The sequence below is a fragment of the Physcomitrium patens genome, chromosome 6 (genome assembly GCF_059467195.1).
Source record: "Physcomitrium patens ecotype Gransden chromosome 6, ASM5946719v1, whole genome shotgun sequence".
Lineage (NCBI taxonomy): Eukaryota > Viridiplantae > Streptophyta > Bryopsida > Funariales > Funariaceae > Physcomitrium > Physcomitrium patens.
Window position 1 is genome coordinate 4206644 of NC_143415.1, and position 17170 is coordinate 4223813.

Consider the following 17170-nt stretch of genomic DNA (forward strand, 5'->3'; position numbering starts at 1 on the left):
GAACTTTTTAAGGCATAAGTGACACTAATAAAACATTTGGCAAAAATTACTATAGTCTTTAGTGAAGATTTTTGATAGATTCTTCATGTTGTCATAAAAAGTTTAAGAAAAGAGATTGTTGGTGCTTCTTTGTAAAAATCAAAGATTTTGTCTCATATTAAAGTATATAAGTTGATCAAAAATATACATTTGGAAGTTAAAGTTGATAGAAATCAATTATTTGTTATAATACTTTTAAAGGTGTGTACTGTATATGCTTATTACTTTTGAGAGTTTTTTATGATACAATGTTTATGATTGATATATCTAAGTATGGTTTCTATTTAAAGATTAAAAATAAATCAGTAATTACAAATCTACTAAAAAATATGGTGCTTCTTTTAAAATATACAAAATTAGGTCTAACATCAAATAATTTGATTCAAATTGTTTATTTGGAATTAGATGAAGATGGGACATTTGAAGATAAATATTTTACCAACATGTTAATTTTATCTATACAAAATTATAATATTGATGACCTAAAAAAGCATACCATAGATAGATTTTTAAAATTTTTATGTGATTATTTTAGCACAAATATGGTAGTGATAGAAGATGGTGCCAATAATAATAATTGTTATCCAACTAAGTCTCTGAATAGCTTAAGTATACTTAGATTGCCACTATTTAACTTAGAGCTAAAGATCAAATGTTCAATTATGTTATTGCAAAACATTGCTCAGTATTAAGGATTTTTTTATGCATCATGCTTAGATATTACATAGCTGATTGATTGAGCTATAGGAACAAGATTGTTTTTTGAAGACTACAAGGAACAATTGACTTTTCTTTTGAAGATTATATTATGTCCATCATTTATAGAGATTATGTTCAAGTTGTAACAAAGATAATTTTTAATAGAAATGTCATTTATCATGACCATTAACAAATTCCAATGACAATTAATGAAGAAAGTAGGAATAGATCTTAAAACTCTTATATTTAGACATGGATAATTGTATGTTGCCTTTTCACAATGCACTTTTCCAAATGTGATTAAGATCCTTTATTGCAAAGATAATCAAAGTAAAAATACTATTGTAAACTATTGCCATTGCCACTATAATTTGCTATCTACTTGATACATTATTTTTAGTTATTTTTTATTCTATTAAAAATTATTATTAATATTTCTATTAATATTTTTTATAGATTATATTAAAAAAATAATCATTTTAATAAAAAATAGTTTAAAATTACTAAAAAAAGTTATTATAGTAGTAAAAACTATGGTGGCATATGGTGGATTGTAGATCATAGTGGCATTAGCAAAAAAATATGGTACTATTGGCAATATTCCATCAAAAAGAAATTATTTACTTTAAAATAATCATTCAAAAAATGGATTGCCATTATTACTATAAAAATATTATAAAAAATTAAAACTAAAAATTTATACTATACAAAAAAATGTTACACGAATTTGTATTGATATCTATCTATTTGCTTTTGGTAATTCTATAATTTAAAATAAATATTGAATATTACTAAGAATTTTTTATTTAAAAGACAAATTAAATATTAAATAATTTTTATATTATGATTACTTTAAAATTATAAAAAAAATACAAAAGACAATAATAAATCATTTTAAAGTTTTTATAAAGTATAAAACCACAAACAATCCCATAATATTAGATAGAGTAACTTAATTAAAAAATCAAAATAAAACCATAGAAGAAAATGGTAACAAGAAAATACACCAAAATTTTATGACTATCTATTAAGTTATTATAAATAATCTTTTTTATTTTTGAAAAAAATTAAATTCATTGTTTAAATTCTAATAAATAGAACATTGTAAAAGTTTACAATCTTTGTAATTGTTTCATTCTGAAGTTATATCATTCATGAGTTTGTACAATTTTTTATAAAGGTTAATTGTTTAAATTGGATACTAATAATAGTAATAAAGCTGATATTGCATAAATATTAAAAAAAAGATAGCATATCTACTATCTATGAAAGCAAGAACTCTGATAATTTTTTTTGTTTTGTTTACATTAAAATAAAATATTTCTTTGTAAATATCATTTTTAAATAATAAATTTGTAGTAAAAATAAAAAAAATAAAAATATCAGAGTTTCAACTTTAAATTTTCTTATGGCCTGAAAGTTATTAGTTAAAACATAAACCAGAACAATATAGAAAAAATTATCAATGTAAAATATTTAAAACCGACACAAGAATAATATAGTATTTAATGCATTAGATGGGAAAAAAGACTTCAGAGAAGTAAAATAATAAAACATTTGTTCTTGGTGTACCAATTGTAGAAGAGTTGTTAAGAAATATTTAAATTATTTTACAAAAAGACACTTTAATGCCCTTTATGTTGTGTTTATTATATTAAGAAAATATTATAAGTTTGAAATAAAACATATAAAAATGTTAAAACATTAAAATGAAAATGAAAATTATTAGTGAATTTTTTATTAAAATATTTTTTGTATAAGTCATAAGGTTTTTTAGTTATTCTTTTGGAAACTTATAGTCAAGAGAATAAAACAAACAAATATATATATATATATATATATATATATATATGTATGTATGCATGCATGCATGAATAGTTAAACATACTTAACTAGACCTTCTAAATAAATACATGAATTTCTAAAAAGTTCAGATACCCACCTAATTAAGTAAAAATGGATGGATATTCTAATTAGAGAAACAAATCTTTGAAAACTTTAGTATTGTGAGACAAATACACTTAATTGGACGTCTCAAATATTGTTTAAAAATATTTTTAAAATCTTAATATTTGCTTAGAATTTTACTTAAAGTCTTTCCATTATTAGAGATATGTATAGCATAAATAACACAAGATGATCTTTTTTTTGCATCATGTAAGAAATCTCTTAGACCTACAATTATGAGTTTGATTGTACTAGATTTATGACTTTCTACTTAGTTAACAATACTCTTAATTATATTCTCCAAAAAATCAAGATTACAAGAAATCTAATATATTTTAAAGTTATACATTTTTAATCATCATAAATCTGAAATAATTGGTTTAGAAGGATATTTAATAATATTAAATATTACAAAGCTACTATAACCATTAATTGTTATTACTATAGGATAGATTTCATGAGTAACATCTCTAAAAGACAATAGACAACCTTCTATAATTTCTACATGAAAAATTTTAATTTTTTTTTAATAAAGATATGCTATGTTTTTTTACTAAATTCTTAATCTAAGAAACAAGCTAAGGCTTATGAATCTAACAAGGCAAAGGCTTTGTAATATTTAGATTCTAAATTAAAATTTATTATAAAACAAGGAAAGAATTCTAAGTAAAAAATAAGACCTTCACTAGGTGTTGTATAAGTTTTTAGCCGCAAAATTCCTATTGTAGTTAGACAAACTCATTTTTTGACATATTGTCTTCTTTAATAGCCAAACTCTTTATTTTATTGTTGCGTTGTTTCTTCGGACAATGTTGAGTAGTGTGCCTAGGTTCTCTATAATATAAGTACAATCTTTCTTAATAACGAAAAGTCTTTTTTTACTTAGCAAGAAATTTTAAATATATTTCTTTAATTTGCATATCCTGTACTTTTAAATATACATATTGAGAAGATATTGGTATTTCCATTGAATTATAATATTATTGAGATCTACTTCTATGACTCTTGAATTGAAATTTAAGAAATTTGTTGTTACATTTTATAAAAAATGTCAATTCTTTGACTTAATGTTTCAGAATTAGGCAAATTAAGCATCAATATTTTTATCCTATATTGTAATCTATAAAAAATTGGCTAATGAATGCAATATCATTCTACTTAAAATAAGTTCTAAGTTTTTTTTATATTTGGATCAAAATTCTACCAAAAAAGCCTCCAAATTATCCAATATTAGATCTTGTTGTTTAAAAAAAAGATAAAAATTATGATAATGCACAATCTGAAAAAATGTATTAATAAACTTAATTTGCGATCTTGAAATTGGATAGTTTTAAGATTGAAGTTCAATTGTCAATTATACTTTATTGATGAATCTTTAAAATTTTAATCTTAGACAAGGTAATTTTTGGTTCTCTAATGCTTTAATGATGTTCTATAATAGAAAGAGTAGTATGATTTGGTGTAGATGTTGCAGTAGCATCAATCGTCTCTATATCTTCACTACCTATTAATCTTGCTGCTCCTTATAGTATTAAATTGTGTTGATGCATAGCAAGCATTAACTCTCTCAATTGCTCTTACATTTATACTATTATATTCTTCATTTCACCAAAATGCACGATGATTACACAATAGAAAAGTAGATGTCTAATATCTCTCAAGATAAATATAAAAGATTATTAGAGAATAATAGAAATTCTAAAAAAAATATTAATTTAGAAGTAGATAATCTACAACTTCTAATATACTTATGTCTTATCAAAAAAAAGAAATAATCCACTCTTAATCAAGAAGAAACAAAGCTTTGATATTATAAGTGTATTCTTGTCAATTTATGAAGGACAAGAACTTGATGAAGACAAATAAAGAAGTGAAACTTTTTGCATAAGAAAGATGACAAAATAAAAATAAGAAAGTATGAATTTTCAAAAAGAAATTAAAATGGCTATTGCCAAAAGATAAAAAAAAAACTAGAGATTTTTGAAACTAGACTAGATGCAAAAAAATGAGTTGGCAAGAATGAAGAAGAATTCACTCTTGCCTCTATATATACTATCTACGTAAGAGCTATGTGGCGATGCTCTATAGGATTTCCAACACATGTTCAATTTGCAAGATACATGTTTTAACTTATAAGGCAAGTTTCCTACATGGATACTATATTGTTAGCTTATACCACAAGCTATTAATATGTTCGACATGTGGCTAATTTGTTGGCCAAATTTCTAACCTACCAATCACCTATAGATATGTATAAAGGTGAAACGACATCTATAAAGTTTTTAAGAAGCGATTCTAAAAGTTGTTATAAAATTAATTTATTTTTATTTATTTCTACCTATTCATATTACTTAAGTAATTATTAAAGTAAATATGTATGTCCATAACAATTGATCATTAATATAATCACAAGTATTTTAGAAAAAAAAATATCATTTATATATATATATATATATATATATATGTATATTTCTCAAATATGCTGAAATATCAAGAATATCATTATATTCTTGATAAGAGTAAATATATGCTTTAGATTTGTGGTAATAGCAAATATATCCTCAATAGTAATAAGTTATCACCAATATTTCTTCTTTAGTCATCATCTAAGGCTCAAATTGTGGAGTATAAATATTTCATTGTGTTCTTTTTTGGCTTTTTGAAAATTGCGAAAAATTAACCTCAGTTTTTTTTTTTTTTTTTTTTTTTTTTTTTCATCGTAGACTATGCCTCACATTGCAAATTTATTGACACCAAGAAGACTTGATTAATAAAAAAGTTGATATCGATATAATCAAGCACCAATAATTGATTAACCATATTATGGCAATTGCAACTCTTGTCAATATAATATATTTTGATCAATATTTTTATTGAATATAAGAAAGACATGTCTGCAATTTTCTACAATGATGCAACAAATCATTCCACATGAATGGTAGGATAAGATCCCTTCAAAACTCTAAGTACACCTAATTTACATTCCTACAATGGAAAGAATTATATATTCATTTGAATTTATGGTTCAAGATCATGTGTATGGAAAATGATAACATTATCTTTCAACCACAAAATGATAATTATTTGAAGAACAAATTTTTACAATCAAAATACCTCCCTATTCATAATCACAAATATTTTGAAGAAGAATGTTTATTTGTGAAGAATCCATTTTTATTCTAAGCTCTCAAGTTTTGATTGAATAAAGTAGAAGTATGTTTCTATGCTTGCAATCATTGGTAGGGGAGCATCTCATTATTAATTAACATTGGGATTCCATATTAGAAGCCAAAATATTAAGAGGACTCTTTTGTCTTGTGACTAGGAATTTGGAATTGGCAATCCACTCTTCATGTTATTCTTGTGATTCTCCCTTATAATTCACAATAATTATGCCATATGCACTAGACATGGGCCATCTTAGTAGTAGTAATAACAACTATCAAATCCAAAATCCAATTTTGTATTGCAAAAAGCACCAAATCTTGTATGATTCTTTTACTTGAATTTTCTTTCTCAATAGTGTGGCATTACAAAAATCCAACTTCTATTAATTTGATCTCAAAAAAGGTAGCTCTAATGAAAACTTTAAAATAATAAAGGATGCAATGCATAAATCTCAAGCTGAGAGAAGATATGAATCTTATTTTCTTTATATATCACTTAGACATATAGAAGAAGACTGAGAATGAATAATCATGTACTAATCAACAAATATAAAGCAATTGCAATACAAGGCATGGTTTGAAAATTGGCGAAAAAAAAAAAAAAAAAAAAAAAAAAAAGAGACAAAAAAATTTTGATTCTTGAAAAGCCAGAAAAGAAAAGTAGCAAAATCTGCATAGCCAATTATCTAGACCCCAAATGCCAACTAAACAAAGATTGTTGGTGATAACTTATCACCAACAAAGGTATATAAGCTATTATCACAAATCTAAGGGATATGTTTACTATTATAAAGAATACAAGGATATTCTTAATGCTTCAACATATTTGAAGGATATACATGACATTTTCCCTATTTAAAATCCCAAGTGGACATTAGCAATACACTTAGTGCTGTAATAAAATACTTGTTGCACAAATATGCAAGTAAAAGAAGGCATGTTGGCAAGTTCATGCTCACCAGCAACCTTGTGTTGGATCGGATAGAGATCTTATGTCACGAAATCAATCGACATCTCCATCTGGAGAACATTTCTTTGTATGACCACTTTTCTACTGCACTAGCCTCATGACCATTTACGTATAATTGCAGTCCCTTCATAGCTATGAGGCAAGTTACTTAGATTTCTTAGCAAGGCTATTACACGGTTTTATTTTGATCATAGGTTATACAATGGGTAATTCTAGCTCTGACCAACATCTCCAATCATGAAACCATAAAAGATGTAAAACTGAAAGTATTTTTGTTATCTGTAAGAAAGTAGTGATTCTTCAAGACAACCCATTGCAAGTCACCGTGACATTTACAGATACCATTTATCATTTACGCAAAATAGGATTGCCATACTAGCCTATAATGAAATTAGCTGTCCAAATTCTACAATAGGGTCAGTATTACAATCATCAATGCATAAAAATTTATGAAACTCAATAGAAATCAAAGTTTGTAAGTGGAAAAGACAGAAGAATTGCATCATGAAAATGATATATGGGCAGATAGAAAGAAGAATGAAATCACATCATAATCTAATAAAAGGGAATCAAATTGTAATAAGATTGACAAGAGCAACCAAAAGTTACTATCAGTAAGAACCTCACGCAACAAATTACTAGTTGGAAGACCTCAAACTGACAGGTCGACGAAGGCCAGGAATCTGAAAAGACACAACAAGAAATTTACAAAATCAGCAGTTGGCATCAGTATCTGCCGTGACAATACAAGAAAAATAAAAGTAAAAATGCGAATATGGTAATGCAGTCAGCAGACACAAGCTAGGGAAGCTTGGATGTCACATTCAATGTATCACAGATCAGCTCACCACAAAATCTACAGACTGATAAGTTCTGTTAACTGGTTCTGGACATGAAACATACCTCAATACCATATGTACCAATCCGGTTTCTTGCAATAAAATTAAGCACCACTCCTGCGAACTCATCAGGCTCATCCTCCTGCAGCAAGAGTAACCTTCAATATCAAAACGCACATCATAGACCTAAAACTCATCCTAAATCAGCAAACCGCATTAATAATTGCAACTCGTTACGATTAGAGGAAGTTGTACCTGAATTGCATGTCCAGTGTGACGAACAACTATCATCTGAAACTTTCCTTGCATTTGTCCAATGGTCAATGATCTGTAGAAGTTGCACAGTTTAGGCAGAACGCCAACCTGATATACTAAACTGCAATACCATATGCAAACTGCAAAACTGCAAAACGTTGTGGTAACACTAATGAAATCTCAAAAACAGTGGTTGCTTAAACTGAACCACCTATTAAGCCAGAAGAGAGATAGAATATACATATATGTATACCTGTCTAATCTATCAGTGCCTGCCAGTAGGAGAAGCTTTGGCACTGGGCAAGACAGAAACACCTCTGATAAACCTTCATACCTTGAGAGGACAGAATCAAGAGATGCATAAATCAGATTGCGACGTTACATACCGAATAATATTCTTTACATACTTATGTAATAACCTAGAAGAATATAACCTGACAAGAGTCTATGATAAGAAAATAAATAAAGTAATGTTCATGACACGAGATAAAGCTATAACAGCAGGAAAAAGCCTCCCAAGTTCCGTTTTTCTAAAATTAATAGGGCCTGTAACATTTACCAGCCTCGCCAATGAGCTTCAGATTCCTCGAGAGCTGTGAGCCACACGTAACTGTAACACAAGCAAAGAATATTTGAGTAAGACACTGACCAAATGCAGATTTTTGCACAGGTGATAGAAACTTCAAGTTTGAATGGCAATGAGCTGCTAAGAATGTATGGTACAGTGGTATGCAGAAGGAGATAACCATTTTCTATCAGCATCAAATTTCAAGGTTGATGGGACCGAAATACGTGCAGACTCGGGATTTTGAAGCGAACCACCGCCTCTTACACTCCACTCAATCTGCAATCCACCAACTAAACTGAATGAGATTAATGGTATAACAAGCGGAAAACCAACATTCGTTCAGAAAATGTAAACTACACTGCAAAGGACGAACTGAAAGTGAAGATTAGACGCAAGTTCAAAAACAAACATCCCACTATGTTTTATGTCAACACTAAACGAACTATGGACACGAGCAACCTACAGCTTTTTCAACGGAAGGAAAATGGAGCTGTCTATTCGCAAGAATTCTCTGCATATGGACAAGTGAAGCCATTGCTGTCCCCTGCAAGAACATATAAAGTTAAATAAAGTGGGAAGATTTTGAAAAGCGGATATGTGATAATTGCGGTGACAGCAAGAATGATGATCTGCAGGTGCATTATTATGTGAGAAAGAAAACACAAATGTGAAGCATAAATGCATTTAAATAAGAAAATCCAGGGTGTGTCTAACTTTGGGTATTTTCTACACATGTAGCAAAGGTGACTACAACTTACACAAACCTCTAGCCTTACCTCAACTACGTCAATAACAACAAGGCCTGCTAAAGTTGGCAAAGCACGTTTGGCGGCGACTCTCACAGCTATTGCACCTCCCATGCTGTCCATCAAGTACAACAGTTCAGTGATCCGTCAAGCAACCATTCAAGAATCACGCTTTTCTGATTCACATGATTTTAGTTCCAGCACATGCTATCAAAGTACAGCAAGCGCTAATAAAATCCCGCTCGTTTTCATAAAAATAAGGAGAACTTGGAGGTACATCGAAAAGGCAAAAATGCTGCAAGAGCTATCAACCTGTGTCCGATCAGAATAATCGCTGGAGGTTCCCTTCCGTACATAGCAGACACAACATTTAAAACATCTTGACATTGGGTCTACAAGTTCAAAACACAGGTTCAAAATTAACATCGTCAGTCCTAAATGCAACTGGGTCTGATCTGGTACTCAAGAAAGTAGTGAACAATTGCATATAAGAGCAAGTCCGAGGCTTCTTATAAATAAAACCAAAAGAGGTCATTGCAAGCAGCTGCCTAGCAATGTTTAGTAAGCGTCAAGATGTTGGGGAGTAATTGAAACAAGGCAAATGGCACTGAAGATTTATACCATGAGCAAGCATTAATCGAAGAAGAAACGTACTAAACGGAAACCAGAAATTGTCAGTGCAGTTATAAAAGTGAACAGAGTCAGAGCGCGCGCTCGAGAGAGAGCTAATGAAAGTGATTGAAAGGTGTGTAGGACCATACCTCAGCTGACAAGTCAGTGTCATCACTTGTTTTAGATTGACCATGTCCCCGCATGTCCATTGCCACCACACGCACCTTCTCTTTCATCTTTCCTGCAATTAATGCAAAGGAGAGCCTGCACAAATACCGCAGAAAATACCACGTTTTTTCATACAAGTAGATTTCACGTACTCAGAAACAGTGGAAAGTTTGACTGCAATTTACAAACTCAATCAAAATATAAGAGTTCAACTGCACTTAAATACCTTCACAACACAATTAGCTAAGTGAACTTTGAGAAATATAGTAAAAAGGCAGTTTGTCTTACTCATGTTATATCTCTTTCTCGTAATCAAGATCCTAAAATGAGATTTATTTATTTATTATTTTTGAAACGACTTACCCGGTGTATCCACCACCATGCAGGCAGAAAACAACTGGCCCCTCAGTTCCAGCCAAGTACACGTGGAAAATCTGTCACCACGAGAAATTCAGTTACTCCAGTATAAAAATCAAGGGCTGACGCCTACCAAAGAAGTTCAGCATAAGGATAAAAGTTAGACAAGCATTGACCTCGTTCATTTTAATTGGTACCAAAGTCAGTAAGCGTAAATATTTACACATGTTAATCTAGGGCCAGTAGAGGTTCGATAACGAAGAATCTCAAAACAACATAAACCAGTAAGCGTAAGGTATGAGAGGTTGAATGAAGGCATTTCTTACATCGTCAGAATCTGGTATGGCAACCATCTTATCTTCATCAAAATGGCCCTGCCACGGCAACGGAGAATACCTGCTGCTGGATGACCTGCATCCACAAAAGCACACATGATATACCAGGCTGCAATAAAACTTTAAATTTTTCATACCGTATTCTAAGTGAGACAAATGGAAATTCTACAGAAAATTGCAAAAAACAAATTCACGATATTAGTAACGAAGCCAAATCGATATGAAGCTCCTCGACACTTGACGTAATGAAACCAGTATCATGCGATGACAGTGGATTTGATGTGATTGCAACGTTTCATAAACTACACCTCCTTTCTACAACGAAGGCACATGAATTCCCCTGCAAATGAGCACCATGAAGAGTGTAACGAGATTGGATACAGTTCTTGCACGTTTTAAAGATTATCATGAACTACGTTTAGGAAAGAGAGTGCTCTTCGATGAGAAGAAATTTCCCTCTTTGCAAAGCTCGAATTCAACGCAATAACCCTAATCGAGACCGACATCCCGGACCCTCAAATCTCACAACAGAATTAAATAGGATTTAAGAGAGAAAACGAGCCCTCACTCTCGCGATGGCCGAGGCGGCACTCGATCGAACGCAGAGGCCACAGTCTCCACCTCCTGCACATCAGCGATGTCCTCATCCTCTTCGTCCTCCGTCAAGGGCTGATCTTCTGGCAACGGCTGCAGACTAGGCGCCAGCGGGGGCAACGGCGCTATGGGCTCATCGAACGGAGCCTCCACGACGGGCGTCAGCACAATTGTGGGCGACGAAGATCCCTCGTCTCGCAGGGGCGACAGCTGCTTCCGCAGCGATGGCGAGCGAGGGGCACAAGCAGCAGGAGGAGGAGCTCCTTGGCCTGCGACGTTGCTGCCCCCTGCGGCATTGATCCCCAGCTCCTCCATCTCATCAAAAGCTCCGAGCAAGAGGCACCAAATCTGTCACCGAAACAACTTCACACGTAGCTGCCAATTCCCCCTTCTCTCAGATTTGCGAAGGCCCTTGCGTCGCCAACAACGACGTCGAGCTGTCGAAATTCTTCTGCAGGCTTCAAAAAGATAGCCTCTCGGCATCCCGGTTGGTGCAGTGAGCGGAAAACTGACGGCCCCCTTTGGATGAACGTGGCCAAGTGTGGATGATTCTTCTTGGATGGAATCATCCGTTCGACATCATTGCATTTAAAAAATCCATGTTTAATTTTGAACATGGTTATAATGCATTTTTTTTTTGACATGTATCAAATTATAATTTATTTATAGATTTACCATAACATAAATCTTAGCTTCACTCAAGTGATTAAAAAGTCATATTTGAATTTAAAACTTTATCTCTCACTCTAAATTACAAGATAGTCTCAATTAAAAGATTTTTGTAATTGGCAATATAAAATTAAAGAAAAAATATAGAAATATAAAACAAAGAAAAAATCACAAAAAAAGTGAAATAATTGCAATGAAGCAATTAAACACTATAAAACTAATCATAGTTTGTCCACTAAAGTTTAATCTAATAAAAATTAAAATAAAAAAGATAAAATTATATTTTTAGATATTAGATATTTTATCTTTCTAATGACTTTAGAAAAATATAAATCAAATTTATTATAAGTAAGTTATAAAGGTTTAAAGGTAGGAAGTAAATAATAAAAATAATTAAATAATTGAATTTTATCTTAAAGATGATGTACTTAAAAGATTAAGAGTTTGAGCCTCATTAAGGCTCACAGTTATTATAAAAGGGCGTTTTAGAGAGGCTATGAGGCTTTAGTCTTATCTTCTTGCCTACATCCAAGGTGCTAAAATCCATATGAGACTTATACACCTCCCTTCTTACAAAGATTATACTAGTTGTTGGTCCTCCTATTAATAAAGTTAATATTTTTTGCATTTACAACTTCATCATAATGTTAAAAAAAACCACCCAATTAGTCTTGAAATCTTATAGAAGGCTTTAAATCTTGCATCATTTCTTCATAATGGCCCCCCAAAGTAGTAAAATTTATTTTTATTAAAATTTTAAATATTTCTTTTAAGATTTCTATAAATTTCTAAAATAAAAATTAAAAATATGTATAGTATTTTTATAATGATTTATTCAAAATAAAGTAATTTTTTTTCTATTATTTTGATTTTTTTATAATAATAAAATTATTTTTTATAAATTACAAATCTTATTTTTTATATAAATAATTTTTTATATAGCTTATTTTTCATGCTTCTTTTAATTACCAAATAAAATTTATAGGTTTTTTTTATAAATAAAATATAAGAATAGAAGACCAATATAAAAAATAATTTTTATGACTAAATATTAATATTTAATAATAATCAAAAGTATTAAATTAATTTTAAAAAATTTCTCTAAAACTTACTAAGATTCTATTTTGAAAAAAAAAATCTCTAATAAAATCCTTGTGGCTTATAAACACTTCTAATATCTAATAAATATTGAAATAATCAAATATGATTTTTAATCTTAATATTTTATATCTAAATAATTTAAAATCATATTTTTAACAATCCATCAATTAAAATCTATTGATAGGACTTGCATTTCAATAGTAAAGGTAAAGAATAACAATTCTTGACGACCAATTATTTGAGTTAACAACAATCTATACAAATTTGCATGGATTTGTCTTTTTTTTTTATATAGGAGACTTATGCACTTGTAAGAAATTTTGAATATCAAATAAATCCTTTGCAAGAATTTTGTAAATATATTCTTTTAAAGCAACAAGTTTATTTTGTAATAAATTATAAATTATTTAAAATAGAAGGTTGAGCTTTTTTTATGAAGGTCATTTATGCAATTATAAGGTCAATGCATTGGAAATATGCTATTATTATTTTTTTCAAATATATATATCGATATTTTTTATATTGCTATAAAATTCTATAATAACCTCTACCTAAACAAGTATGTATTTATTTATTTATTTATGAAATAAAAAATACTTTATATATATATATATATATATATATATATATATATATATATATATATATATATATTTATAGCTTGTATTAATGTCCAAGCTCTTATATAAGACATACTATTTCTTTTATATATATAGTAAAGAAAAAATATAAGACTATAATTTTGATAATCTACTTAAAGATTATATATTTTTTTAACTATAATAATTTTAAAAATAATAAGAATGGTTGAAAAAAATTGATATTAAACACTACTAGATTTTATGACCTTTCATTTTTATTGCTACTAGTAAAATTTTATGGATTACATCTTCTAAAGATAAATATTATTTAAATGTGACTACTACATTTACAATATTGACTTTTGTTTTAAAAATATCTTATAATATAACAAAATTATCTTTAAAAAAAGAAAAATAAAGGTCTTAGAGATTATTTATACAAAGATAGAACAAATAAGGTTTTTAAATCTTAAATACAGTTTAGCTTAAAATCAAGTAGAGGATTCAAAAGATAATATAAGACCCTCATCACATGATGTGGTAGAAGAATTCAACAATACAATCTCTAATGTTGTTGGACAATTTTAATTTTGGCATAATATTTTTTAGAATTATATTTTTTTTTTCGTGGTTTTGTTATTTTTTAGGACAAGAGTGAGTAGCATTTTTTAATTTTTTACAATACAAACATTATTTTTCTTATTAATATCAAGTTTTTTCTTGAGTTATAAGATATTTATAACAAAGAGTATCAATTTTCATGTCTTCCATGTCTAATTGTATATCTTCATTGGTAGAAGTACTTGTTGCAAAAGAATAGAAGCATTGAGGTAATAATATGCAAATTCTTCATCAAATCTTAAAAGATTAATATTGTATATGATAAAAAATTCAATAGTTTAATTTAAAGTTTGAGTATTATGCAAGTTGAGCAATAATGTTTTGAATCACATTGAAAATTTAAAAGAAAATAATAAAAAAATTCAAAAATATTCTACTTGATATCAATTATTAATTGTTAAAATTTTGATACATGAGTTAATGAAAATTATTATCTTTACTGTAAAATTTATATTTTATTGGTTATTATACAAGTTACATCATGTATTCTATGCATGGACAAAAAATGAATTCAAGTTTTCATATATAAGATCTTATTATTTAAAAAAATAAGAAAAAAATAATAAATAAATTTTCAATAAATTTGACTTAAGATGCTTAGATTGAATAATTATGATATTAAATTTGAATAATGTTTTTACTTAATTGATAAATTTTCAAAATATAGATCTAATACCACCAAACTTCTCAAAAAGGAAAAATTATGGTTTTTTAGCTAGCATATTTGCATGAATTACTAAAGGTAGTACAATTTTTGAAGGACTTCTTTTTAATGCTATTTATTTATCATTAATCACTTAATATGTTGGTTGAGATGGTAGACAAAATTGATGTATAGTAAGCATCAAATCTCTTATTTTTTTTAATGTTTGTACTATGTCATTATTTATTTCTTCTAAATCTACCAAAATTTATAAGTATTATAAAATTTATATACAAAAAATAGAAAGAAAAAATAGAAAGAAAAAATAATAGTATTTATTTAAGAACATTAATTTAGAAGAGAGCAATCTACAACCTCTAAAATATTGTAATTTTCTCAAAAAAAAGAAGAAATTTATTATTTCTCAAGCTTTAATATTATGAGTGATATATTTTTTAAATTATTAAAGATGTAAATTTAGAAAAAAATCTATAAATATATAATTATATATTATTAAAAAATAAAGAAAGTAAAGAAAAAATATATAGATATAATATTAAAAAGAACTAAAATAATTTTTGTCAAATACAAAAAAGCTAAAGAATCTTAAACCAAGACTAGAATATAAGAAAAATGTTTGCAAGATTGAAGATGGCCTCACTCTTGTCTCTACTTGTAGTATCCACAAAGAAGGTCTTTTAGAAGCTTTTTAAGAACTACCAGATTTTGGTCCAAGCGTCAAGTTATAGATTACTATTAATACGGCTTCTTAAAAATAAAATACTTATGGTTCAAGTTTTACTAGCCATGTGGCATATTTATTAGAATCTATAGATCTAATCTATATTAACAAAAATTCTTTGAAGTTTTGTGAAGAAGATATTATCTATCTCAGATATTTTACTTATATCTATTTGTTTTTATTTTCATATCTATCATAGACATTTATTATGTTAAGATGCATTAATAAAACTCATATAAAGTTATAAAAAACATATAAATAATTTACTAATAAATTTTCTATCATAATCTTTAAAAATATAGCTAAAGATATAAAATTTTAGGTTTATAAATTATGATTAAAAAAAACCTCAAATAATGATTTTACTATAGAAGGAGTAGAATAATATTATATAATATAATATACATCTTAGTTGGTAGAAATTTAATATATCTAATGGATATTCTTTAGGAGGTTTATTATCTTTAGGAGGTTCTTTAGGGGGTTTATTATAGATACAACTAAAATTTTGTATTTTTTTAATTGTGTCTTAATTAAACAATTTTCTTGTGTATGTAATTTTTTATTTGTATTTTTTTATATATAGTCACTTAATAATAATTATTAAAATATTACTGAAGTGACATAATGGCATAAAAAATATACTAATGTAACAAAAAATTTATTTATTGTATAATAAAAAGTCTATTTATAAGATTATTAGAAAATAAAAATAAATAAATTTAAAAGAAATACATATGGTTCAATTAAATCTTGTAGAAGAAATGCTATATTATATTATAAAAAAGATTTTAATATCAAATAGAAAAAATTAAGAATATAAATTAATTATAAATTAATTATATTTAAAGAAAAATTTATATGTATTATGTACAAAAAAGAGTCTTAAGTTGTTGGGTTATTTAAACATCTTCAATAAGATCTTTTATAAGTATTGATGTTAAATTAAAAAATAAAAATAAAACTCAGTTGTTATTGAATTTTTTAATTTCATAATTTTAGAATTTGGTTATCAGTTTCTTGAATAAAAAAGATAAATATAAGTTATAGATATCACTAATTTTTTATGTTATTTTAGAAGATAAGAAAAAAACATTAAGACTTTGTGTATAAAGGCAATATTTGAAAGAAGCAAAATAACAAACAAAAGACACTATGAGACAATAAAAAATAAAAACTTAAATTAAATTCTAAACCTTGATTTCATATATTAAATATCAAATATTAGAAATGTAAAAAGTAAAAAGATTCTATAAAAAAAATTAAATATAAATATATATATATATATATATATATATATGATTATTTTATTTATATACGTTTTTTCCAATTAAATAAAAAGATGGAAATTTATTTATTTTAACTATTAAAAGTAATAAATTATAAAATGTATAGATCTATTTATAATAAAATATATATAATAATAATAATATATGTAAAAATTATAGTAAGAATAATTAGATTATTTTTTATTTTTAAGCTATATTTTATACAAAAAATATTTAAAAATATCTAAA

The 17170-nt window shown here is 27.4% G+C and overlaps 1 protein-coding gene across 1 annotated transcript; it reads right to left on the minus strand.

The window, feature by feature from the left end:
- Nucleotides 1-7319: 7319 nt before the first annotated feature.
- LOC112283126 (uncharacterized) lies at nucleotides 7320-11753 on the minus strand. Its single transcript, XM_024521473.3, has 13 exons — nucleotides 11271-11753; nucleotides 10694-10778; nucleotides 10374-10444; nucleotides 9992-10106; nucleotides 9543-9622; nucleotides 9261-9345; nucleotides 8948-9028; nucleotides 8663-8760; nucleotides 8476-8526; nucleotides 8170-8250; nucleotides 7917-7989; nucleotides 7726-7803; nucleotides 7320-7505 (listed from the first exon to the last, which is right to left on the minus strand). The coding sequence occupies exons 1-13, from the start codon at nucleotides 11609-11611 to the stop codon at nucleotides 7461-7463; spliced, it is 1284 nt and encodes a 427-aa protein (XP_024377241.1). The 5' UTR covers nucleotides 11612-11753; the 3' UTR covers nucleotides 7320-7460.
- Between the last annotated feature and the right edge of the window lie 5417 nt (nucleotides 11754-17170).

Coding starts and splice junctions, on each gene's coding strand:
- LOC112283126 (XM_024521473.3), bottom strand. CDS start 11,611: ATGGAGGAGCTGGGGATCAATGCCGCAGGGGGCAGCAACGTCGCAGGC. Junction 10,779..11,270: donor CCGCCTCGGCCATCGCGAGA/GTGAGGGCTCGT, acceptor TTGTGGATGCAG/GTCATCCAGCAGCAGGTATT. Junction 8,527..8,662: donor TTTGATGCTGATAGAAAATG/GTTATCTCCTTC, acceptor CTTGTGTTACAG/TTACGTGTGGCTCACAGCTC.